At 38.3% G+C, this 25,349-nt stretch overlaps 4 protein-coding genes across 6 annotated transcripts; 1 reads left to right on the top strand and 3 right to left on the bottom strand.

Moving 5' to 3' along the window:
- Nucleotides 1-123: 123 nt before the first annotated feature.
- syt5b (synaptotagmin Vb) lies at nucleotides 124-3,962 on the bottom strand. Of its 2 annotated transcripts, none has more exons than XM_077503235.1 (9): nucleotides 3,817-3,962; nucleotides 2,480-2,682; nucleotides 1,888-2,063; nucleotides 1,721-1,819; nucleotides 1,475-1,642; nucleotides 1,223-1,390; nucleotides 1,037-1,151; nucleotides 775-908; nucleotides 124-638 (listed from the first exon to the last, which is right to left on the bottom strand). In XM_077503235.1, exons 2-9 carry the CDS (start codon nucleotides 2,673-2,675, stop codon nucleotides 429-431), a joined length of 1,266 nt encoding a protein of 421 aa, XP_077359361.1. In that variant the 5' UTR covers nucleotides 2,676-2,682; nucleotides 3,817-3,962; the 3' UTR covers nucleotides 124-428. The 2 variants fall into 2 exon arrangements, with proteins under 2 accessions (XP_077359361.1, XP_077359362.1); XM_077503236.1 differs by having other exon boundaries at nucleotides 3,812-3,953.
- LOC144005215 (receptor-type tyrosine-protein phosphatase H-like) lies at nucleotides 1,539-24,856 on the top strand. Of its 2 annotated transcripts, none has more exons than XM_077503229.1 (20): nucleotides 1,539-1,649; nucleotides 1,712-1,841; nucleotides 15,838-15,946; nucleotides 16,025-16,294; nucleotides 16,373-16,615; nucleotides 17,624-17,866; nucleotides 18,199-18,468; nucleotides 18,539-18,790; nucleotides 18,859-19,089; nucleotides 19,158-19,421; nucleotides 19,509-19,602; nucleotides 19,674-19,721; nucleotides 20,731-20,812; nucleotides 20,888-20,978; nucleotides 21,055-21,125; nucleotides 22,225-22,332; nucleotides 22,458-22,580; nucleotides 22,658-22,821; nucleotides 22,900-23,035; nucleotides 23,102-24,856. In XM_077503229.1, exons 4-20 carry the CDS (start codon nucleotides 16,048-16,050, stop codon nucleotides 23,240-23,242), a joined length of 2,808 nt encoding a protein of 935 aa, XP_077359355.1. In that variant the 5' UTR covers nucleotides 1,539-1,649; nucleotides 1,712-1,841; nucleotides 15,838-15,946; nucleotides 16,025-16,047; the 3' UTR covers nucleotides 23,243-24,856. The 2 variants fall into 2 exon arrangements, with proteins under 2 accessions (XP_077359355.1, XP_077359354.1); XM_077503228.1 differs by having other exon boundaries at nucleotides 22,225-22,359.
- LOC144004821 (ferritin, lower subunit) lies at nucleotides 5,855-8,097 on the bottom strand. The gene is made up of 5 exons (XM_077502401.1): nucleotides 8,033-8,097; nucleotides 7,844-7,958; nucleotides 6,896-7,042; nucleotides 6,697-6,822; nucleotides 5,855-6,581 (listed from the first exon to the last, which is right to left on the bottom strand). Exons 2-5 carry the CDS (start codon nucleotides 7,943-7,945, stop codon nucleotides 6,435-6,437), a joined length of 522 nt encoding a protein of 173 aa, XP_077358527.1. The 5' UTR covers nucleotides 7,946-7,958; nucleotides 8,033-8,097; the 3' UTR covers nucleotides 5,855-6,434.
- LOC144005220 (putative nuclease HARBI1) lies at nucleotides 23,393-24,958 on the bottom strand. Its single transcript, XM_077503240.1, has 2 exons — nucleotides 24,156-24,958; nucleotides 23,393-23,997 (listed from the first exon to the last, which is right to left on the bottom strand). Exons 1-2 carry the CDS (start codon nucleotides 24,817-24,819, stop codon nucleotides 23,621-23,623), a joined length of 1,041 nt encoding a protein of 346 aa, XP_077359366.1. The 5' UTR covers nucleotides 24,820-24,958; the 3' UTR covers nucleotides 23,393-23,620.
- Nucleotides 24,959-25,349: the final 391 nt, after the last annotated feature.

Below are 25,349 nucleotides of genomic sequence, written 5' to 3'. Positions count from 1 at the left end.
CTCAATGACAAATGTAAAAATAAAAACATTTTCACTTCACACTTAAGAATGAAAAGAATCACATGGAAAACAATGGAAAAAAAGTTACATAATTAAATTGAAAGATATTAATTTAAGCAATATTAGATATGGCAAGGCGTCTGTGTGGATTCTCAGTCATCCAACGATGATAATCTGAAAAAAATGAAGGAACTTTTTTTTTTTTTTTTAACAAATACACATCAATTTACCCACTGATGACTAGTAGTGTATTTACTATTTTTATATCTATTGAGTTATGGTATGGTATACACAAAACTGCCTTTCCTTGTAAGAACAATGATCTGTACATCATTTAATCTTGATTAGATTTTAGTTTTTGCAGTGCAAACATGCAACAATAATACGGAAGACACACACAAAAAAAAATAAACCTAACGATGTTCTCTTTAGCGAGGTTTGGCTTTGAGCGCCGCGTCGACTTCCTCCTCGGGCAACAGCGTGTGCCACTGGGCTACCGGACGTCTGGGATTGGCCAGCATGTCTGACCAGTGGCGCAGGCCCACGCCCGTAGCCCCGTAACCCATGAAGGTCTTCCCGATGGGGTCGTTGCTGCCCAGTTTGTCGTAGTCGTACACTGTGATCACCACCTGCACTTTCTGGAGCAGGCAATACAAATGTTAATTCTGCAGTGTTTGGGGGAACGTCATGTATACTACTGCTTTGATATATTAGTTTTCTATTATCAACTAGTTGTCTTGGATCAAAACATGAAGGCCAGGTGTATAACCTTACCTGTATCTGTTCAAAGGGGACTTCAAAGCTGAAACTCTCATTGAAGTAAGGATTGAGTGTGTTTTTCTTGACTGTTGTCTTCTTCTTTTTGATGCGCTTTCCGTTTTGCTGCAGGACAATCTTCACGTAGGGATCTTGAAATGGAAGAAAAGAGGCAGATAACAGGTAGAGTATTTTCATATTCGTCCTGCTGGATTTTTAGGTGAACACATTATTTTTAAACCATTTATTTTGAGCAGTAATGTTAGATGTTTAAATTTACCTGATAATCCCCCGACATCCATTTTCTTCAAATTCTTTGCCTCCATGATGTTTACTGTCAGTTTCCCAGCGGTGGGGACATATCTCAGAGAAATGCAGACATCGCCCAGTTTTTCCTGCCGAGTGAAAACACAAATTTAGATGATTTTCTAAAATGAAGGCACGTGAAATGGAACTAGATTGCAACCTCTTCCTTTTCCACACTCTCCAAGTCCCTCCACTGTTGTATGGGCTGACCCAAATCGACGCTGTTCATCGGGATCTTGATATCGCCGATCATGTCGTGCTTGGAGAAGCGATCGAAATCGAAGACCTGAAGCACCAGCGTCTTTCCTCCCAATTCTGCGTATGGGATCTGGAGAACAAAATGACAATGAGGGACTTGAAAACAAGAAAAAAAAAAAAACAACAACACAAAAACAAATCAAGCTCTCCATACCTTGAAGAAGAAAGTCTCGTTGAAAACGGGACACAAATTCTTGCGTTGAACTTTGGTTTCGTACTTCTTCTTTTTGTCCGGCAACAGGAAGACTTTGACGTAAGGGTCTGAGGTGCCGCCCATGTCCATAGCAGCCAGATCCTGCGCCTGAAGGATTCCCACGATGAGCTTCACGGTAAACAAAAACAAATCATCAGGTTAAAGAATTCTTCGATTTTACTATTTTTGATGTCACAGGAGGGCCACCTGAGAATCTGTGAAGCTGTAATCCAGCGAGAACTCCAACCTCCCCAACTTCTCCTGCTCTTTCTCCTCTTCCTCGCCTTCCTTCTTCACCTCGCCTTCCTACGAGGAGGCCGTCGTCACAGTGAGTAGTCGTCCGAAATGGAACGCGTCATCTTAAAATGTCGTACCTTCTCTCCTGTCTCGCCTTCGCCTTCCTTCGCCTTCCTGCGGCGCCCCGTCTTCCTCTCCCTCACTTTCTTTGGCTTCTTCTTCTTGCCAAAGCATTTTTTGAAAACACAAAAGATGAAGCACGCCACCAACACCAGGATCACCACAACAATGGCTCCTACTGCCCACATGGGAACTGTGATCCCAAAAAAAAAAATCAGGAATAAACTTCTAATCCATGCCAGCAAAAAAATCTAAACAGAACATCTAAATGTCATCTTTTAAGATTTAAACATCAAACTGTCCTCCACAAGCCGATTTCAACCTCTCACAATTTGAGATTACACAAAATGAAAAATCAAAAACGTTGATACACTTTACTAAAGCAGTTCACTCGCTATCTGTTTACATCTTTTCTTTCAAGTCTCGAAAACACAAGCAACGCTTTAATCTGTGGTAGTGCTTAAACAAAAATTATTCCACTAATAACAATGGGGCTTAATACAGAATATTCTTATTAACGGAATGGTTCTTAAAGGAGTGTGTAGCCTTTTTTTTATTTTTTATTTTTTTTATTGTAAGTAATGATTTTTGACTCCAGGAGATGCTCACTGGGCAGTCGGTCAAGTTCGTTCATGAACTTGTCCTTCATGTGGTTGTAGTCGTGGGCGGGGTGATGCTCAGTGTGGCCGTGATGTTCCACGTGGGGGCGCTCATGGTGAACTTCCTCCGCCGCCTCCTCGGGCTCCTTGTCGGGCAGCTCGGCGGCCCTCCGGGCCCGAAAGCCGGCGCTCCTCAGCAGCCTCATTGCCAAGCTGCCAACAATACAGCACAGCTGCGTATGTACACTGATGTAATCCCCCCCGCGTCTGTCTGTTGCGCTGCAGCCGAGGAGCGCGGAACATCTCTAAGCTAGAAGCTCGACATGGCTGACCCTAATCCCTCTGTTTGCCCCAAACACACACACACGCATAGACTTTCCCTCCACCATCTCCCTCTCGTTTTCTCTGCTTTTGTGCTCCCTCTGCATGCACGTATGGATTTAACTTGAAAATATTAATCCACACGCTGGATCCCTAAAATCTTAGATGAAAAGTTGGCTTCCTCCGTTATTCATCACCAATCTAAAGCCATCAAGCACAAAAAAACTGTAGTACAAATTAGGCCTTTAAAAAAAGAGAAGCTAAAAATCATACCAAAAATAATGTATAATAAATGAGAAAAAATATATGCTGTGCTGTGTACTGTAATAAGTAAATAAAAAAAAAAACATACTTTTAATGGAAAAAAAACAACATATATGCATGAAAAAGCATTTATAGTAAGGTAAAAATCATACCAAAACATGTAATAAATGACATAATTTTTTTTTTATTAATACGGATTTCCATTATCACGGGTCGTTTTTGTAACTTTACACCCGCGATAAATGAGGGAATACGTTAATGCTCAATTTTGACTGACAGTAACATTATTATTATCTCAACTCAACTTTATTTATAAAGAGCTTTAAGAACAGTCATTGCTGTAAACAAAATGCTGTACGTACATGAAACATAAATTGGTTGTGCAGTAAAGAATAAGGTAACATATCAAGAACAAAGCAAACAACATTTTGAAGTGCGCATACAAGTTTTTTTTAATCATATATATATATATATATATATATATATATATATATATATATATATAGTTGCCTCATTCAGTTACTTAAATTTACACCCATTTTTTTATTCATACTAATTTATCAGCCGAAATTTAAGCACAACACTTATCTAACTCGTTCACTGCCAATGACGGCTATAAAAGTCAAAAGTCTATTTGGTTGCACTTGAAGAGTGAAGAATTTTTTTAAAGGTAATAAATACTTTTAAACCAGTCTGTTACAACATCTGAAAGCCGCCATTTTTTTTTCAATTAACTCTACAACAAAACAAAACCCACCTTACCTGCAGAAATTATTCCTGTATTCTCCTGATGCACCTTTTTTTTTTTTTTTGTTTTTTTTTTTAAGTAGTTATATTTTTGTGGCGGAAGCCCTCACATGCCCGTCATTCCCTCGACACGACTGGCACGCTCCCTGCGCCCGTTTGCATCAAAGCTAAAGCCCTGGCAAATCACTCAAGCAGCGTTGGGACTTAATCCCGCCCCTCCCTCCCTCCCCATCACTACTTCCCCTCCTTGTCATATGAAAAAATGCTGACCACACATCTGTTGCTTTACGTTCAATTGAACACACAACGCACAACAGTCTCCACTTTTTTTCGTTCTAATTACAACACGTTGAACCATTTTTGTTTTCCTCACGAGGTGGAAAATGTCCCTAAAATGACATTCGGGGTTGCGTTCAGCCATGAGACTGACCACTCATATTGCACCCAAGCCTTCGCTAATCTCCTCAGCGTAGCTTTGTAAGCGCTCGAGCTCCAATCCAACAACAATTTGGATTCCGAGTGGATGTTGCGCACATCCCCACATTTAGATCTGTATGGGATGTAATCCAGTGGCGTGCTGCCACATCTGGGCAGCGGAAAGACATTTTTACTGTAATAAAACGACGACAAACAAACAATTATGTTATTAGGTTTAATGTATATTGGAGCTACAGAATATTTGTGCTACACTACACTTTCCTCAAATAGTTGGATTCCGTGCCAAATTTAATCCCAAGGGGGGTGTACACAAATGCCTCCTTTTTCCACTTTCTAAGAAAGATTTCTGGAAAAATCTATTTTCTGAGTCACCTATCCTCCTCACTAGGAACGAAAGAAATAATCTCTAATATTTTATTGTTTTATACTGTACTGTCTACATAATATAATCCAGTTCTGGAAAGAGAGAGAGAGAGAGAAAAAAAAGAGACCAGCGAATGATTTTCAGTTTCTTTGGTTGGCCACCAGAGGGCGCCACAAAATCGCGGGTAAAGAATTTACATTCTCTTTAACGTAAATTTAATTACTATTAACTCTTCAAATGGAAAAAACAAAAACAAAACGATCGGTTCCAATGCAAACCAATTGTGTATTTTTTATCCCTTTACATATCACAATTTTGAACTCTCGTTGTTCGTTTTTACAGTTCATATTAAACTTACCAGAACTTAGCGTTCCCACATCACATGCCATATTAAATAGAAGTTCCTCATTTCTTTACACCTGCCAATCAAAACGTCGAAGTCATAAAGTTGTATCTAATCTGCATATTTCCTAGATTTGTATTTATTTAACCTTACAGATTGTCATTGCAAAGCCAACCAGGCTGCAGACACAGAGTAAAACAAATATCAGAAAATATGCATTGCATGTTATATAATCACGGTAGACTACAACAAATTATTTCAAACGGTTATTTTTCATGTTAAATTGGTCAACGTGTTATAAAGACAACGGTAAATTTCTTTTGTAAGTGTAATATAAATCACAGCCAGAAGAGGGCGCCACATTTGGTAGCGGGATCTGTTTGTTGAAGTAAAAGACATTTTTGTCTGACAATAAAACTATCCATCCAACCATTATCTGAACCACTTATTGTCATATTCAAGCATTTATTTGAAGAATATAAAAAAAAAAAGTCAAGATATTCCACCCCCATAAAAAAAAAAGAAAAAAAAAAAGCGTTTTTTGCATCAAGTGTGGGTGAACTAAAAGTACTTCTGACAAAGGAAAATTGCCCATGTAGTAAGTGGAGTATGTATGCGCATCATTTAGGGTGTGTGCGTGCTTGCCTGACTAGATTACAACGTGCGGCTGTGAAACTCGGGCGACGTCCTTCTTATCTTGGCTGAAACATGTCATTTTGTAGGATTTTCAAACTCAGCGCAGGCTTTTGGTGCTGCCGGCCCAATGTCCAACTTTAAGGTAACTCAACAGTGACAAAGCAAAGTCCCGCGTGTTATCTTTACTGTGTTCTATAGGTGCAGATGTGATATTACAACTGGTTGTATTATGAACAGAAAGTCGTGAGAAGAAGATATCCAAAAAAATGAGATGCTGGCATAGGTGTAGTTTATTTGATGTTTGACCATATGAATGTAGAAATTGTAATAGGAAAATACTACTTCTGAGCACCACAGCTATTTTGGTAAACAAGAGGTTTTGAGGTATTCTTGGCTACTTGGTTTCTGCACAAGTACATTGTTTTCAACTTTAGGGCTGCACGATATTGGAAAATCATGCAATATGGTTGCTTAATATAGCAATAGATATTATTGTGATATTTAACATGTACCTAAAAAATTGACATTTTTATTATCTAATAAAAGAATTATTTTTTTTCATGTAGCAAAATAAGCAAGTTCAATATATTCTTAGTTAATTGTAATTACCTCTCGATAATGTTCAACTATTGGATGCTGGTGCACATTTTAGGTCAAATTCAGATAAAAGCATAAAATTCTATATGAAACTTATTGCATGTCTTTGCAATGTTGCATATCGTATGGGTCAATATCACAATATTTCTCAATATATTGTGCAGCCCTACTTCAACTATTAAAATATTATTTAGCTCTTTTGTCGGAACAAATGCAGGAAACGGGGGTCGATTGTCGCCTTTCGAAGCGACGTCTTTACAAGGTGTGCTTGTCAAAGAGGTATTCTCCCAAGCCGCGGCTTTCGGAAGCTGTGATGCGTTTCAGGCTGCCGACGTGGTCGCCCAACTTCTTGATGGTGTCGTGGCTGTCGGCGAGGAAGTTCTGCTCGAGGAAGTCGCAAAACTATGAAAAAAAAACAACCACGTAATTTTGTCTTTAGAAAAGTCCACTTAGCTTAATGCTAACAAACAATGTAAAACTCCATAGAATGGCTTTATCTTTAGCATGTTGGACTTACATGGGGGTCATTATGGGTGCCAGCCCTGCGGTGCGCATCCAGAACACAAGTGTTCAAGGCCTTCTGGTAGTCCAACGAGAACGACATTGCGTCCAGACCGCCTCTCCAATCCTCCCTGGTTGGTTTCTGTAGCATACATGTCGTCACACTTGAATAAACATCACTTCACGTACATGACAACAACAAAAAAGAAACTTACAGCAATAGTCTGCAGCAAAATGCGCCCCCCTCTCATGTTCTGATACTCAAGCAGCTTCTCGGCATGTTCTTGTTCCTTCCCAGAGAGCTCCAAGAAAAAACTGGAAAATTTATTTAGGGCAACATCATCCCTGTCAAAATACATGCCCTAGAGGAGAAAACAGAGGTGTGATTCATGAGCTCAGTGCAGACTAATGAGAAATTAATTCACAATTTGTGGATCGCCAAACATCTTTTAGCGGCCCGCGGCATAAAATAAAAACTATATTTGTACAGTTGATGGGGACTACCTCTACTAGTATTTAATTTATTTTATATTCTGTAGAGCTTTTCTACATATGAAACGATACAATTTAACTATTTACAATTAAATTAGTAACATTTATCTATTTAAACAAATATTTAAAAATGTATCTAACACTGTGGTGAATAATTGGTGATTCATTTTTAGAAGCAAGCGTTATTTCTCCCAATTGTGAACCTATTACATTAATCAATTAACCGCATTAAAAATGGTCAGATTACTACAGATTATTATTTTGGTTCTGAATATAAAGATGGGGGCCAACCTAATATTTTGAAAAATTATAAACTATTTCCCTCATCTCATTTTACAATATAATAATGTTTCCAAATGAACTAATATATAAACAATATACAATTATTTGAATGATTTTAGCGCATTTAATAAATTCAAGTTGATTTTTTTTTTGGGTGGGGGGGCCCTTGCATAATTCGATTTTTCTGGATGTGGCCCTCACAGGAAAAAAAAGTTTGGACATACCTGAACCAGAGCCTTTTCAAGTGATCGTCATTGCAATTTTTTTTTTCTTTTAACCGAATTGTGCATTCAAAAGTTTAGACAAGGTCAAAGTTCACCCCTGATATTTCAGCCAAAAGCGGAGCATTCCTCGATTTTTTTCCAATACAATAAGTGTGCAAAAGTTACCAGAGAAAGGTAGGTGTATGATGCATTAAGCTTGAGGTTGATGAGTTTGTTGATATCGCCTTCACACTCAGCGTGGAGGTTTTGCCTCACCACAGACTGCATTTCCTAAAAAAAACTAACAAACAAACATGCGTAAAACTATATTTGCGTAAAGGGCAATACAGTAATAAAAAAGCTAACTACGCTCACCAGGAACTCGCGATATTTACTGCGGTCAAGCCAGCCGCCACTCGAAAAGACGAAGTCAAGCCAGCCGCCCCAACGATTGTTAATACTGTGCATTACGGTAACATGCCGCCGTGCCCCTGCGCTGGCCACCTTCAAAATAAAAGCTGCTCAACACCTGGTTTAGGGTTTAAAATAAAGAATCATAAAAAAATAACGGTTTGTTATTCCAGAACCAGACCAGTTCTAAGGGACACTACACCACCCCAGGTATCCAGCCAAAGTACTTTGAACAAAATCTGATGTTGCATTTCAAAATAAAACTCATTTGAAAATTGCAATCTCGACTATAATCCCTGATTTCAAAAAATCATTAAAAATTCATGGTTTGTTATCCCAGGACCAGACCAGTTCTGAGGGACAGTACACCACCCCAGGTATCCAGCCAAAGTACTTTGAACAAAATCTGATGTTGCATTTCAAAATAAAACTCATTTGAAAATTGCAATCTCGACTATAATCCCTGATTTAAAAAAATCATTAAAAATTCATGGTTTGTTATCCCAGGACCAGACCAGTTCTGAGGGACAGTACACCACCCCAGGTATCCAACCAAACTACTTTGAACAAAATCTGATGTTGCATTTCAAAATAAAACCCATTTGAAAATTTAAATCTCGACTATTATTGTTGATTTAAAAAAATCATTAAAAATTCATGGTTTGTTATCCCAGGACCAGACCAGTTCTAAGGGACACGACACCATCCCAGGTATCCAGCCAAAGTACTTTGAACAAAATCTGATGTTGCATTTCAAAATAAAACTCATTTGAACATTGCAATCTCGACTATAATCCCTGATTTCAAAAAATCATTAAAAATTCATGGTTTGTTATCCCAGGACCAGACCAGTTCTGAGGGACACTACACCACCCCAGGTATCCAACCAAACTAATTTGAACAAAATCTGATGTTGCATTTCAAAATAAAACTCATTTGAAAATTGAAATCTCGACTATAATCCCTGATTTCAAAAAATCATTAAAAATTCATGGTTTGTTATCCCAGGACCAGACCAGTTCTAGGGGACACTACACCACACCAGGTATCCCCCCAAAGTACTTTGAACAAAATCTGATGTTGCATTTCAAAATAAAACTCATTTGAAAATTGCAATCTCGACTATAATCCCTGATTTAAAAAAATCATTAAAAATTCATGGTTTGTTATCCCAGGACCAGACCAGTTCTGAGGGACACTACACCACCCCAGGTATCCAACCAAAGTACTTTGAACAAAATCTGATGTAGCATTTCAAAATAAAACTCATTTGAAAATTGCAATCTCGACTATAATCCCTGATTTCAAAAAATCATTAAAAATTCATGGTTTGTTATCCCAGGACCAGACCAGTTCTGAGGGACAGTACACCACCCCAGGTATCCAGCCAAAGTACTTTGAACAAAATCTGATGTTGCATTTCAAAATAAAACTCATTTGAACATTGCAATCTCGACTATAATCCCTGATTTAAAAAAATCATTAAAAATTCATGGTTTGTTATCCCAGGACCAGACCAGTTCTGAGGGACAGTACACCACCCCAGGTATCCAGCCAAAGTACTTTGAACAAAATCTGATGTTGCATTTCAAAATAAAACTCATTTGAAAATTGAAATCTCGACTATAATCCCTGATTTCAAAAAATCATTAAAAATTCATGGTTTGTTATCCCAGGAACAGACCAGTTCTAGGGGACACTACACAACCATCGGTATCCAACCAAAGTACTTTGAACAAAATCTGATGTTGCATTTCAAAATAAAACTCATTTGAAAATTGCAATCTCGACTATAATCCCTGATTTCAAAAAATCATTAAAAATTCATGGTTTGTTATCCCAGGACCAGACCAGTTCTAAGGGACACTACACCACCCCAGGTATCCCCCCAAAGTACTTTGAACAAAATCTGATGTTGCATTTCAAAATAAAACTCATTTGAAAATTGCAATCTCGACTATAATCCCTGATTTCAAAAAATCATTAAAAATTCATGGTTTGTTATCCCAGGACCAGACCAGTTCTAAGGGACACTACACCATCCCAGGTATCCCCCCAAAGTACTTTGAACAAAATCTGATGTTGCATTTCAAAATAAAACTCATTTGAAAATTGCAATCTCGACTATAATCCCTGATTTAAAAAAATCATTAAAAATTCATGGTTTGTTATCCCAGGACCAGACCAGTTCTAAGGGACACTACACCACCCCAGGTATCCAACCAAAGTACTTTGAACAAAATCTGATGTTGCATTTCAAAATAAAACCCATTTGAAAATTGCAATCTCGACTATTATTGTTGATTTAAAAAAATCATTAAAAATTCATGGTTTGTTATCCCAGGACCAGACCAGTTCTAGGGGACACTACACCACCCCAGGTATCCAACCAAAGTACTTTGAACAAAATCTGATGTTGCATTTCAAAATAAAACTCATTTGAAAATTGCAATCTCGACTATAATCCCTGATTTCAAAAAATCATTAAAAATTCATGGTTTGTTATCCCAGGACCAGACCAGTTCTGAGGGACACTACACCACCCCAGGTATCCAACCAAACTACTTTGAACAAAATCTGATGTTGCATTTCAAAATAAAACTCATTTGAAAATTGAAATCTAGACTATTATTGCTTATTTAAAAAAATCATTAAAAATTCATGGTTTGTTATCCCAGGACCAGACCAGTTCTAAGTACCATGTGCAGTGCCTAGGAATGACATCACAAGAATTGAAAAATGTCCGAAAACGAGACTGGTTTTGCCCTTTATGCCAAATGTGAATTAGTGTTATCATGATACCAAAATCTTTTGTTGGTGCCGCAATAAAAATCTAAAACATCAGCAAAACCAGCATTAAAAATGACAAAAGAATTTTCATATATATATATATATATATATATATATATATATATATATATATACATATATATATATATATATATATATATATATATATATATATATATATATATATATATGCATATATTGTATGTGCTTTCACATTGAATGTCATATTGTTAAATTACTGTATTTGACTGCATTTGATGTCATCCGTTTAAATATTGATCAGACAGTGGCACTCCGATGACTCAAAAACGTTGCTTGAGTGTGTGTGCGTGTTTCCGCTCTTCTCCATTCCACTCCCATAATAATACTAATGATATAGTAATAAAATAATAGTGTCCCTTAGAACTGGTCTGGTTCTGGGATAACAAACCATGAATTTTTAATGATTTTTTGAAATCAGGGATTATAGTCGAGATTGCAATTTTCAAATGAGTTTTATTTTGAAATGCAACATCAGATTTTGTTCAAAGTACTTTGGGGGGATACCTGGGGTGGTGTAGTGTCCCTTAGAACTGGTCTGGTCCTGGGATAACAAACCATGAATTTTTAATGATTTTTTGAAATCAGGGATTATAGTCGAGATTGCAATTTTCAAATGAGTTTTATTTTGAAATGCAACATCAGATTTTGTTCAAAGTACTTTGGTTGGATACCTGGGGTGGTGTAGTGTCCCCTAGAACTGGTCTGGTCCTGGGATAACAAAGCATGAATTTTTAATGATTTTTTGAAATCAACAATAATAGTCGAGATTGCAATGTTCAAATGAGTTTTATTTTGAAATGCAACATCAGATTTTGTTCAAAGTAGTTTGGCTGGATACCTGGAGTGGTGTAGTGTCCCCTAGAACTGGTCTGGTCCTGGGATAACAAACCATGAGTTTTTAATGATTTTTTTAAATAAGCAATAATAGTCTAGATTTCAATTTTCAAATGAGTTTTATTTTGAAATGCAACATCAGATTTTGTTCAAAGTACTTTGGCTGGATACCTGGGATGGTGTCGTGTCCCTTAGAACTGGTCTGTTCCTGGGATAACAAACCATGAATTTTTAATGATTTTTTTAAATCAGGGATTATAGTCGAGATTGCAATGTTCAAATGAGTTTTATTTTGAAATGCAACATCAGATTTTGTTCAAAGTACTTTGGCTGGATACCTGGGGTGGTGTACTGTCCCTCAGAACTGGTCTGGTCCTGGGATAACAAACCATGAATTTTTAATGATTTTTTGAAATCAGGGATTATAGTCGAGATTGCAATTTTCAAATGAGTTTTATTTTGAAATGCTACATCAGATTTTGTTCAAAGTACTTTGGTTGGATACCTGGGGTGGTGTACTGTCCCTCAGAACTGGTCTGGTCCTGGGATAACAAACCATGAATTTTTAATGATTTTTTTAAATCAGGGATTATAGTCGAGATTGCAATTTTCAAATGAGTTTTATTTTGAAATGCAACATCAGATTTTGTTCAAAGTACTTTGGGGGGATACCTGGGGTGGTGTAGTGTCCCTTAGAACTGGTCTGGTCCTGGGATAACAAACCATGAATTTTTAATGATTTTTTGAAATCAGGGATTATAGTCGAGATTGCAATGTTCAAATGAGTTTTATTTTGAAATGCAACATCAGATTTTGTTCAAAGTACTTTGGTTGGATACCTGGGGTGGTGTAGTGTCCCCTAGAACTGGTCTGGTCCTGGGATAACAAACCATGAATTTTTAATGATTTTTTTAAATAAGCAATAATAGTCTAGATTTCAATTTTCAAATGAGTTTTATTTTGAAATGCAACATCAGATTTTGTTCAAAGTACTTTGGTTGGATACCTGGGGTGGTGTAGTGTCCCCTAGAACTGGTCTGGTCCTGGGATAACAAACCATGAGTTTTTAATGATTTTTTTAAATCAGGGATTATAGTCGAGATTGCAATGTTCAAATGAGTTTTATTTTGAAATGCAACATCAGATTTTGTTCAAAGTACTTTGGGGGGATACCTGGGATGGTGTAGTGTCCCTTAGAACTGGTCTGGTCCTGGGATAACAAACCATGAATTTTTAATGATTTTTTGAAATCAGGGATTATAGTCGAGATTGCAATTTTCAAATGAGTTTTATTTTGAAATGCTACATCAGATTTTGTTCAAAGTACTTTGGTTGGATACCTGGGGTGGTGTACTGTCCCTCAGAACTGGTCTGGTCCTGGGATAACAAACCATGAATTTTTAATGATTTTTTTAAATCAGGGATTATAGTCGAGATTGCAATTTTCAAATGAGTTTTATTTTGAAATGCAACATCAGATTTTGTTCAAAGTACTTTGGGGGGATACCTGGGGTGGTGTAGTGTCCCTTAGAACTGGTCTGGTCCTGGGATAACAAACCATGAATTTTTAATGATTTTTTGAAATCAGGGATTATAGTCGAGATTGCAATGTTCAAATGAGTTTTATTTTGAAATGCAACATCAGATTTTGTTCAAAGTACTTTGGTTGGATACCTGGGGTGGTGTAGTGTCCCCTAGAACTGGTCTGGTCCTGGGATAACAAACCATGAATTTTTAATGATTTTTTTAAATAAGCAATAATAGTCTAGATTTCAATTTTCAAATGAGTTTTATTTTGAAATGCAACATCAGATTTTGTTCAAAGTACTTTGGTTGGATACCTGGGGTGGTGTAGTGTCCCCTAGAACTGGTCTGGTCCTGGGATAACAAACCATGAATTTTTAATGATTTTTTTAAATAAGCAATAATAGTCTAGATTTCAATTTTCAAATGAGTTTTATTTTGAAATGCAACATCAGATTTTGTTCAAAGTAGTTTGGTTGGATACCTGGGGTGGTGTACTGTCCCTCAGAACTGGTCTGGTCCTGGGATAACAAACCATGAATTTTTAATGATTTTTTTAAATCAGGGATTATAGTCGAGATTGCAATGTTCAAATGAGTTTTATTTTGAAATGCAACATCAGATTTTGTTCAAAGTACTTTGGCTGGATACCTGGGATGGTGTCGTGTCCCTTAGAACTGGTCTGTTCCTGGGATAACAAACCATTAATTTTTAATGATTTTTTGAAATCAGGGATTATAGTCGAGATTGCAATGTTCAAATGAGTTTTATTTTGAAATGCAACATCAGATTTTGTTCAAAGTACTTTGGCTGGATACCTGGGGTGGTGTACTGTCCCTCAGAACTGGTCTGGTCCTGGGATAACAAACCATGAATTTTTAATGATTTTTTGAAATCAGGGATTATAGTCGAGATTGCAATTTTCAAATGAGTTTTATTTTGAAATCCAACATCATATTTTGTTCAAAGTACTTTGGTTGGATACCTGGGGTGGAGTAGTGTCCCTTAGAACTGGTCTGGTTCTGGAATAACAAACCGTTGTTTTTTTATGATTCTTTATTTTAAACCATAAACCAGGTGTTGCTCAACTTTTATTTTGAAGGTGGCCAACGCAGGGGCACGTCGGCACGTTACCGTAATGCACAGTATTAACAATCGTTGGGGCGGCTGGCTTGACTTCGTCTTTTCGAGTGGCGGCTGGCCTGACCGCAGTCGATATTTCACCCTTTTCCTCACTTCTTTTAGCTTGGTGTCGTTCCGTCTATCACGTCCGCCTTTTGGTCCGTGGATGCAAGTGAGACTTCCCCTTCTTTTAAAAGAGAACACAAAAACAAAAGGGGAAAAATATGACCAGGTAGCAGCTAGCTGGTGGTTAGCTCAAGAGTAGGTCTCTACTGCCACCTGCTGTATTGGTGGCTTATTGCATCTCGTGAATCTCGACGTTAAATAAACAATCGATTGTGTTTGTTTGTTTGTTTGTTTGTTTAGTTTTGGTTTACTGGTTTATTGTATTTAATTACCGGAAATTATGTTACCCATTGGGTGCACGTAGTTTGATTTGTTTTATCAAATAATTGATTAATTAATTACAAACAATATAAATGAATATTGAGGTTGACTTATCCATCCATTCATTTTTATTTAGTTTTTAGTTTTTTATTAAATTATTTTATCCATCCATCCATCCATCCATCCATCCATCATTTGAACGCTTTGCCCGTGATTAGTAAACCACATGATGAACCGTTATGACAATGCTCACACTTTTATTATTTCCTCAATATGACTATAAAGATGTGAAACAAATCAGAATGAAGCGATGTTGCCGTATGCGTTGCGTTAATAAGGAAGTAACAGGCGGGCCAAAGGTCTTAGTGGTTGTAAAAGGGCAGAAGCAGAGCCTTGCAAACATGACTAGAGGACCACAGGTTACCAGAGGAGGGTGCGGTTTGGAATTAAAAGTCAACATTGCTGCGATGAAGTTAATACCGACACTTTAGTTGCCAGCCTTAATTGCTGCTTAAGTTTTTTTTTAGAACTCTACAAAAAAAAAATAGCCTTTGAGAAAATGTCTTTGTTGGTGGAGAATTTAAATTATGGTCACCTGTTGCTGTGTGTTGTCTTGAATCTGCTTTGGGTAAGTTCTGCTTCCACGTTGGTAAACATTGATATTATAATATATTTAGGGGGAAAAAAAAAAGAGGGCTCAAAATATTTCAACAATTAATTGAAAATGTCTTTTCATCCGCCTTTAACTTAACACAGAAAGGAGGCCGTAAATGAGGAAGTAACACAAACGTACGGTACATTATCTGATTTTATTGTGCTGGATTTATTTTTAAATACTATATACACCAGAATAAAACATTTTTTTTTTTATTTTATTATTTTTTTTATTTTTTACAATTGAGGGTTTTATGGTGTATAAATATCTGTACTGTCCTAGTATGTTTGTTTTTTTGTTTTGTTTTAGGTACCGTGTTTGTATTTATATTGTAACAATAAAGTACTTTTGTTTTTGAACTTGTACATACTTTTTTGTGACTACGGGGAATTCCCATCGTGTATTCTGTTCTCAGGGTGCCTGCGACTCACTTGAAACATCAACTTGGCACACAAGAGTGAGCAACGCAGACATCACCACACTTTTTACTCCCACATTGACGAGCCTCCTCACCACAAACCAACGTAAGGATGAGCTGCTGTTTTTCACAAGTGACATTTGGCCTTTTTAACCTGATGACTTCAACTTCCCCCCCTCGTTAGCTCCTGAAAATGTTGACAACGTGATGGTGCAGGATCGAAACGAAACCAGTATAACACTCAAGTGGGATAAGGTCAACAATATCTCCACATATTTCTTATTATATGACCTCGATGGTAGCGAGAAGGAGGAGAGTGTGAATGCTTCCGCATATCAGACGTATGTGACGCATGTGGTCGCTCGCTTGTTTGCTGGGAGAAGATATCGTTTCCGCATCATCACTGAGTTCAAGGGAGCAAACAGCTCTGGATTTGTATATTTCGCTCCCACTGGTAGGTCATCTTTCAATGTTGAACAATTGCAATTAGACAAAGCAAAACATATTCATGACGTCTGTTTTTACATTGCAGCACCTGTGAATGCAAAAGGCCTCAAATCCATTCAAAGAAATACCAGCAGTATAACTCTGCAGTGGGAAAAGGTGGAAAACGTCAACTACACTATTGTGTTCGATGACATCGAGGAGGACGTCGGGGCACAGGAAGTGACGCGCACGATCACGGGACTCGCAAGCGGGACTCAATATTTGTTTACGCTCTTCACTGTGTTTGAGAAGATCCGCAGCAGTGGGAGGAACCTCACCGCCGTCACAGGTAGTATACAAGTACTTGTGTTTAAAAAAAAAAAAAAAAAAAAAAAGGTAAAGAACTTATTTGGAGGTGAAAACATGCACAGTTGACAGGTCAAAGAAATATAAATGACATCATCGATTAATAAACTTCACTATGATCACTATCGTTGACTACAAAAATTCTAAAATTGTTAAAAAAAAAAAGTCAATTATTCCCACGTTTCATAAAAAAAAAAAAATCACATATCACACATTTAAGCTAGCGTTGGCTGAACGTTGATGCCATCAAAATAATGTATTCTCGCTTTTGTGATAAATGCTAATTTAACGAATCCTCACACTAGCATCGACTACAAAAACTCTGAAATTGTTCAACTCCTACTGTCAGTTATATAATTTACCAATTTCAGTCATTAAAATAACATTTTTCTACACACAAAATATTGTTCCCCTTTTTAGTAACACAACCAAAAACATGTATCACATGTTTAAGAGCTAGCTAGCGCTGGCTCTACTTTATGCTATCAAAATATGTTCCCATAGCTTTTGCAAAATAAAAAGTGCTAATTTAACTAATCATCACCTTAGCGTTGACAAAAGTTCAGAAAATTTTCAACCCTTGCAGTAAATTATACACAAGATCTGTTTCAGTAACTTTCCACAAAAAAAATAAAACATGTCTGCACACAAAATAATTTCCTCTTTTATTAACTCACAAAAATTACATCACACAGCATGTTGTTTTAAGAGTTAGCTGGCGTTAGTTTTTATGCTATCAAAATGTTTTCATAGCTTTTGCGATATAAAATGCTCTTTTAGCTAATGCTAACCACTGAAAAACACATTCTAGTGTGTTTTTAGATGTACAATTTGAAAGCCGGTGGCTTTTAGCTATAACACATTCACCACAAATACATTTTTGTAGCCACAAAAAGCCTATTTTGATAAAGAATAGACATTTCACTTAATGTTGAACAATTGGAATCAGAGGAAGCAAAACAGATTCATGACATCTGTTTTTACATTGCAGCACCTGTGAATGCAAAAGGCCTCAAATCCATTCAAAGAAATACCAGCAGTATAACTCTGCAGTGGGAAAAGGTGGAAAACGTCAACTACACTATTGTGTTCGATGACATCGAGGAGGACGTCGGGGCGCAGGAAGTGACGCGCACGATCACGGGACTCACAAGCGGGACTCAATATTTGTTTACGCTCTTCACTGTGTTTGAGAAGATCCGCAGCAGTGGGAGGAACCTCACCGCCGTCACAGGTAAGATGTCAGGTAGTACTTGTGTTTTAAAAACAAACAAACAAAAAAAAAAACTTGTTTGGAGGTGAAAGCATGCACAGAGCTGACAGCTGAAAAAAATAGTGACAATTATAAACTTCACGATCATCACTTTATCGTCAATTGCAAAAATTCTAAAATTGTTTAAAAACAATTCTGTCAATTATACACCACTTTCACAAAAAAAAACCCCATCACATATCATGTTTAAGAGCTAGCTAGCGTTGGCTAAACTTTTATGCTATCAAAATAATGTATTTGATGCCACTCTTCAAATACGTCTTCATTCACACTAAATTGATTTTCTCTTTCAGCCCCTAAAAATGTTGAACATGTGCACGTGCTAACCCAAACTGTGAGCAGCATCACCCTGTCATGGAGCGAGGTTGGCGCTAGCTCGACATACATCCTCCAATATGGCAACCACAGCACTGCCGTCGAGGGCACAAACTCTGCACTCAGTCCTAAATCCACGGTGACGCACGAGGTCCCTTCACTTGTCGCTGGTACAAAATATAACTTCACTCTCATCACCGTATTTGAGAACATAACCAGCACCGGGTTCACGTTTGACGCAGCGACTGGTAGGTAGCATCCGAGAATCTTTGCCGTTGCGTTTACATGTTTTCAAACTGTATGTTTTGTTGCCATTAGTGCCTTCAACGGTGTCTGTAGTCCACGTGACGGAGCGTTCCGAGACCAGAGTGACTCTCGTGTGGGAGACGACGAATCCAAACTGGAGTTACTTGCTTCACATTGACGGACGAAACGTCACGGTGGAGCCGAACGGGTCGTCAAATGTGTCTCGTTCGTTGACATTACAACCCGGATTGGATTATCCATTCACTGTGGTTACGTTGTTCTCTGGGCTGGCTAGCACCGCTTATAAAGGCTTCTTTGTAACAGGTATTGGAAAAGACGTTTCTGTTGGTATGAAAGTTTGAAAGCGGAGCTTCAAATCATTTCCTCTTCAGCCATAAACTGCGCCAATGTGACCTGGCATGTGACGACGACGTCAATCCAAGGGACGGTTGTGGGATTATTCACAAACGCAACGGCCTCGAACGGATCGTCCCATCACGCGAGTCCGGAAGGTCAAAACGTGTCCTTTTCGGGCCTTTATCCGGGCGCCACCTACAACGTCTCGCTCGAATACCGAAGGAATTCCGCTCACTTTCTGCAATGTCGGCTCACACTGACAACCAGTAAGTATCAACCACATCTAGTAGGGTGTCACTTTCATTCATTTCAAAATATTTCTCCGCTTGTTTAGTTCCGCCAGATTTAACAGCTCACTGCGAGTACTGGGATTCAGGCTACTCGGTCTTTATCGTCTGGGATACGCCAGACGGGATTTGGACTGCCGTGGAGGTCAATGTGAGCGGACGGATGCACACGGTGTCGGGTATGGAGCAAAGGCATATCAAAATAGGCGGATTTCAACCCGCGAGAACGTACGAGGTGTCTCTGTCGTTACTGTCGGCGGCCGCGAGGAAGTCCCCACCGTACGTTTTTCTGTGTTCTACCGATCCTCGTGGTGAGTTGAGTTTGTCTGCTGCAGTGTAATCACAAATATGTGTCTTCATAAAACGGATTTAATGAATGTTTTTTTTTATTTTTCTAGGAGTCATTGCAGGGTCGGTCGTCGCCGTCCTGCTTTTTAGTGCCCTGCTGGGTTTGGCAATATTTGTTTTAACAAGAAGACAAAATATCATCAGGTAGGCGCCGGCTTACACTTGATACTGACTTGTCCTCGTTGTGTCTTAGGATTTATTTTTATTTTTTAAAGGAAGAAAAAGTCAGTTGGAAGCTGCACAGTTTCAATAAAAGAATCCAAGTAAGTTATTTATTTATTTATTTATTTTACTTCAAATCACATTCAGGAAAACTGCAAACATGTCAAATATCTTACAAGTTCTTCTGTGAATGAAAAGTTTGACCAGGCTGTACTATTGTGCCAGTTCCATTTAAAAAATAATAATAATAATTAAAAAGTGGCTCAAGCAATTTATTTATACTTAGTTTGTTTATTGTCAATTTTGTTAAACTAAACATAAAAGTGAATTACATGTGTATTTAAAATGACCACAGAGCTTGGTCTTTAGCCTGTTAGCTTAAGGCTAATGCTAACATAGGCAATACTTAGGCAGCTTTATTTATACTGTGAATTTCTTACACAAGGTAACTCAATCTGCTTCACATGGTTAAACTACAACATCTAAGGGCAAATGAAAAATATGAAAAATATTAAAAATAAAATTATGACAAATAAACGGAAGATTTAAAGACATTTAAAAGCCAAGTCTATCTAAAGAAGAAGAAGAAAAAAAAAAGTAGAACACCGTGCTGCAATATGATTGGCTGCCCCCAGGTGGCCAAAGTGTGCACCTTTTTTAATCCTGCCATTGCTGGGTTTTTTTTATAAACTAAAATATATTATATACTTCTTTTTTTCCCAGTAAAAACACATTGCAAAATTCTTATTCTGCTACAATTGTTTCTCAAACTATTTTTTTTGGCTTCTAAAGTCAGTGACAAAAGCCACCTGCCGATTAAAAGATGCTAATTTTCCCCCCTGAAGATCAATCGTGAGCTCATGGTTGGAAAAGCAGTGATGTCATGGCATCACCTCATAGCTCATCCTATCTGTCCATTAATGTTGCTTCGATATCACCTCACGCTTTTCAAAGACGAAAGAGAGATGCGTGGGGGTTAGCTGCGATCGTTTGCAACACGTTGGACCAGCGCTCGCATTCGAATGCAATTGAAAATCGTTGCTGCATGGGATCCGTTTACTCCTATTTGGTCAACAGTAAGGTGAAATGCTTGTTCTGTTCTCCTTCCAGAGATGTTTCCCTTGCGGATTTCCCCGGCCACTTCAACAAATTGAGTTTGGATAAGAACAGGGGTTTCAGTGAGGAATACGAGGTGTTAAAAAAAAAAAACGCACAACAAACATTCACAAAGTGTTTAGTTAGTCTAACCTCCGACTTTGTCACACAGAACCTTGCTGTTGTCGGCATCGAGCACACTCAGAATGCCGCTCTGGTGCCTGAAAACATGGAGAAGAATCGCTTCACCAACATCCTGCCGTGTAAGTGCGCGATGGCTGCTGAACATTTTGTCCACTCTGTGGCGCTGTAACTTTAATTTTTTTCTCACTGGGATAGATGATTGGAGCAGAGTGAAGCTACAAACTACAAATGGCAACTCGGACTACATAAATGCCTCTTACATGCCGGTAGGTGCTGCTTTTAACTGTTAGATGCGCTTATAAATTCACAATAATCACAATTATTGAAATTATACATACAGGACTGTCATAGAAAATTAGAATATCATGATAAAGTTCTTTGTTTTGTGTAATGGAATAAAAAAAAAAAAAAAAGCCATACATTCTGGATTCATTGCAAATCAACTGAAATATTGCAAGCCTTTTATTATTTTAATATTGCTGATTATGGCTTACAGCTTAAGAAAACTCAAGTATCCTATCTCAAAATATTAGAATATTTCCTCAGACCAAGTAATAAAATAATAATAATCAGCAATATTAAAACAATAGAAGGCTTGCAATATTTCAGTTAATTTGTAATGAATCCAGAATGTATGGCATTTTTGCTAATTTCATTGCATTACAGAAAATGAAGGACTTTATCACTATATTCTAATTTTCTGAGACAGTCCTGTAAATGCAATGCATTCATAATTTGTATTACTTTGTATTTAGAACTTCAGCGTGAATTTTATTTTTATCTATTTTATTTGTTTTTAAATTATTTGTAATGTTTTTTTTTATTGAATTTAATTTTAAATTAAAAAAATAAATTTTAATGTAAAATACATTTATAGAAATAAATATAACTATAAATAATTAAATACATTTAAATGTATTTTATCTTATTGTCTTTTAGTATTTTATTTACTCTTTATTTTTATAGTTGGTTTTAAATACATAAATATTTAAACTTATTTAAATAAATGCAATAATTAAGTAAAATGTTACACTACAGTAATAACAATAATAATAATAATAATAAATTCAATTTGTTATGCACTTTTCATCAGCATGACCTCAAAGTGCTACAAAGAAAAAAATAAAAACAAAAATAAAATAAAAACTAGAATAAAATCGTGGCTATAAAAGTCTACACACCCCTGTTCAATTTTCTCTTGTTCAACACTATACCACTAGAAGGAAAGGCACAGTATTGGCTCGAGGAAAAATTAATTTTTTTTTTAAAAAACCCTCAGCAAACAGGCACATGAATAGAAGACACAACAAATAACAACTGGAATTGCACATGTGGAAGGCTAACATCACATCTTCCCCTTGTCAGGGTTACAACAACAGCCGAGAGTACATCGCCACTCAGGGTCCTCTGCCCTCCACGGTTGGCGACTTCTGGAGGATGATCTGGGAGCTGAGAGTGAACGCCATCATCATGGTAACCAACTGCAAAGAAGGACGATGGGTGTGTGCTATCACTGAATGCTCACACATTTTTTTTATTTTATTTTTTAATAAGAAGATTTTTAAAACCTTATTTCCAATTGTGTCATTTTTCCCCAGACTAAATGCGAACATTACTGGCCTGCACGTGGAGAAACTTGTCATCATCAAGGGCTGAGCATCACCACCACATCAGAACAGCAAGATACCAACTGGACGTTAAGGGAATTCCGAGTAAAACATGTATGATGAGATCGGAAAAATCACAATTTTACATTTTTTTTAATTTATTTTTTACCCACGAAGTTGATATTTTATAGAAAAACGGCACCGAAGAGAGGACAGTAAAACATTTCCACTTCACTGCCTGGCCCGACCATGGAGTTCCCCAGTGTACGAACGTCCTGATCCAGTTCAGGGGGCTCATTAGGGAGCACATGGATGCAAACGGGACCAGAGCACCACCGACTGTGGTTCACTGCAGGTATGATACTTTCAAAAATAGACAAAAACCAAAAAACATCACGCACGAAAGATAAAGTGTGATGTATTTGTCTCTTAGTGCGGGAGTGGGCAGGACGGGAACCATTATTGCCTTAGATGTTCTGCTTCAGCAGCTGCACAGAGACAAAGAAGTTGGAATCAACAGCTTCGTGCACAGCATGAGAATGCGGCGGGCGTACATGGTGCAGACGGAGGTAAACGCCAGTTTAAACCGCTCCTCGACCCGAGCGCTAAAAATTCTGATTCTGGTCTCTTTCCAGTCCCAGTATGTTTTCCTGCACCGGTGCATCATGGACTGTCTGCAGTCTCAAGAGGAGACTGATGAAAACGTGTATCAGAATGAGGATATCATTTACGCCAACGCCACAGCACTGCGAGAGTTGAACAAAACGGCAATTTGAGTCACAATGGTACACAGTTTTTGCTACTAACTACACCTTATTTAAATCAATTTGTGCTTTGTTTTTTAAGTAATATAATAGAAACCATGTGTCGCACAGTTGACTCTAGATTTCCATATTTCATTTAAAAATAACACACCGGACAACCAATAATGTTTACAAATATTCTATTGACAATGACATGAGCATAAAAATAAAATAAATACAATTACGGACACAATATAAACCAAAAGGGCTGATAGAGCCAATACAAAAATGTCACCATCTGCAGAAAAATTCCCGTATTGGATCTTGATGTACCTAATAATTGTTTAAGTGTAAGTGTATAATGTGCCAGAAGAAACATCCTACTGACTGACATTGTCATTCAAGTTCCTTTTAACTAAATCTACCAGAAAATTTCGTATCAATAATGTCCTGTCGGGCTTTCACGGCGTCCGGGCAAATCCCCGGCAACTCGCTGCACGGATTTCTCGGCTGGTGGTCGTCAAATATCTCGTGTCCTTGCGGCAGGGGGACCGAGAACTTCATGGCTATGTTGTGCAAGACGCAGCAGGCCTTGACGACGTTGGTCAACTTGTGCTGCTCGAAGCCGAGCTGATTCAAGCACCTGAAGCGCCATTTCAGGGAGCGCAGCGTGGCCCGCGCCACCTCGCGGAGCTTGGCGTGCGCCGCGTTGAACTTCGCCTGCGCCTCGTTGATGGGGTCGGGCACTGGGGTCAGGACACGTTTGCTTAAGTCGTAGCCTTCACCTCCTGTCAAGCATCAGAGGACAAAAGACTACTTGTGATTCAGGGTGAAAATGCTCAGTTTCAGGATTTACAGAAAAGCAGGCGAGTTAACTTTAAAAACAAACCAAAAAAGTGACATCCCTGGTCTAGAAATGTGTCAGGCTAAAGTGCAGCATCCTTACCTACAACCCAGTATCGTCCATAAAGTTCTTCCTCGATCTCCCGTCCTCTGAACGACGTGCTCCACAAATCTTGCTCATGCGTGCCGCCCGCGCAACATTGCTCCACGCTCAGGATGTTTCCGTCCAGGTCGCAAATGATTTGGCAGACCACGGACGCGTAGCCCAGCGAGTTGACGTGCAACTCGAACGGTCCTTCGGTGATCTTGAAGTGAGCCGGAATCAGCAGGGCCAGCACGTCCGGGATCCCGCAGAATTCCTCCACTATGTGGGCCATGTCTATTCTGGCTCTGCGCGTCAGCGGTAAAGTGATGAACTGATCCGACAGGCCGGCCAGCACGTCGGACACGGTGATCACGATGTCGTCGCAGTTGGTCTTCAGGTCGAAGCGATTCTTCAGGGCGGGGAAATAACAGCCGCGCGCGTAAAAGTTGAGCGTCAACATGATCATGGCGTCCAAGGAGAGCGGGGTGAGCAGGAATTTCTTCATGCGGTAGCGCACGAGGTCGGCGACGAACGCCAGGCAATCGCGCGTGAGGTGGAACATCCCGAACAAAGTGGTGTCGTCGTAGCAGTCGAAGCAGCTCCGGGACTGCGAGTCCACCTCCTCGTCGTGGCCCAGGAGCTCCGCCTGGACCGCGAACCACACGGGCAGAGGGTCCGACATATTTTCGCCGCTAAGAGAACTTTAAAAACAAAATAAAAATACACATTTAGAAGATCCAAGTGGGGGTTTTGGAAGGAGCGGCAAGTTCCGGATGTCAGCTTTGTTTACCTTCTAAGTTGGCAACTCGCGCATGTAAATGCTCATTATCGCCCTCGTGTGGATGGAGTGTGAACAGCAGTGGCAAAAGCACCGTTTGCACCAACCAGAAGTACTTGTTTAAAAATATACTCTGGTACAATAAGTATAGTACTAATTCAACACCTTTACTTAAGTAAAAGTAAAAAAATACAAGCCGAAATGTTTGTATTAAGTACATTTGTTAAATGGTCGCGTTCTCGGTGTTGTTTACCAATGCTCATTATCGTTCTCCTGTGGTTGGAATCGGAACAAAGGTGGCAAAAGTAGGAACACTTGTTGAAAAGTAAACATATTGATTCAACCTATATTTAAAAAAAACAGAATTGTCATTAGTACAAAAGTAAAAATGAATTTGTACTGCCACTTCTATACATTCGTCATCTAAGTGACTT

The sequence above is a fragment of the Festucalex cinctus genome, chromosome 17 (genome assembly GCF_051991245.1).
Source record: "Festucalex cinctus isolate MCC-2025b chromosome 17, RoL_Fcin_1.0, whole genome shotgun sequence".
Taxonomy (NCBI): domain Eukaryota; kingdom Metazoa; phylum Chordata; class Actinopteri; order Syngnathiformes; family Syngnathidae; genus Festucalex; species Festucalex cinctus.
Note: the sequence above shows the minus strand (reverse complement) of the source record. Positions and strands in the feature narration are given on the sequence as shown.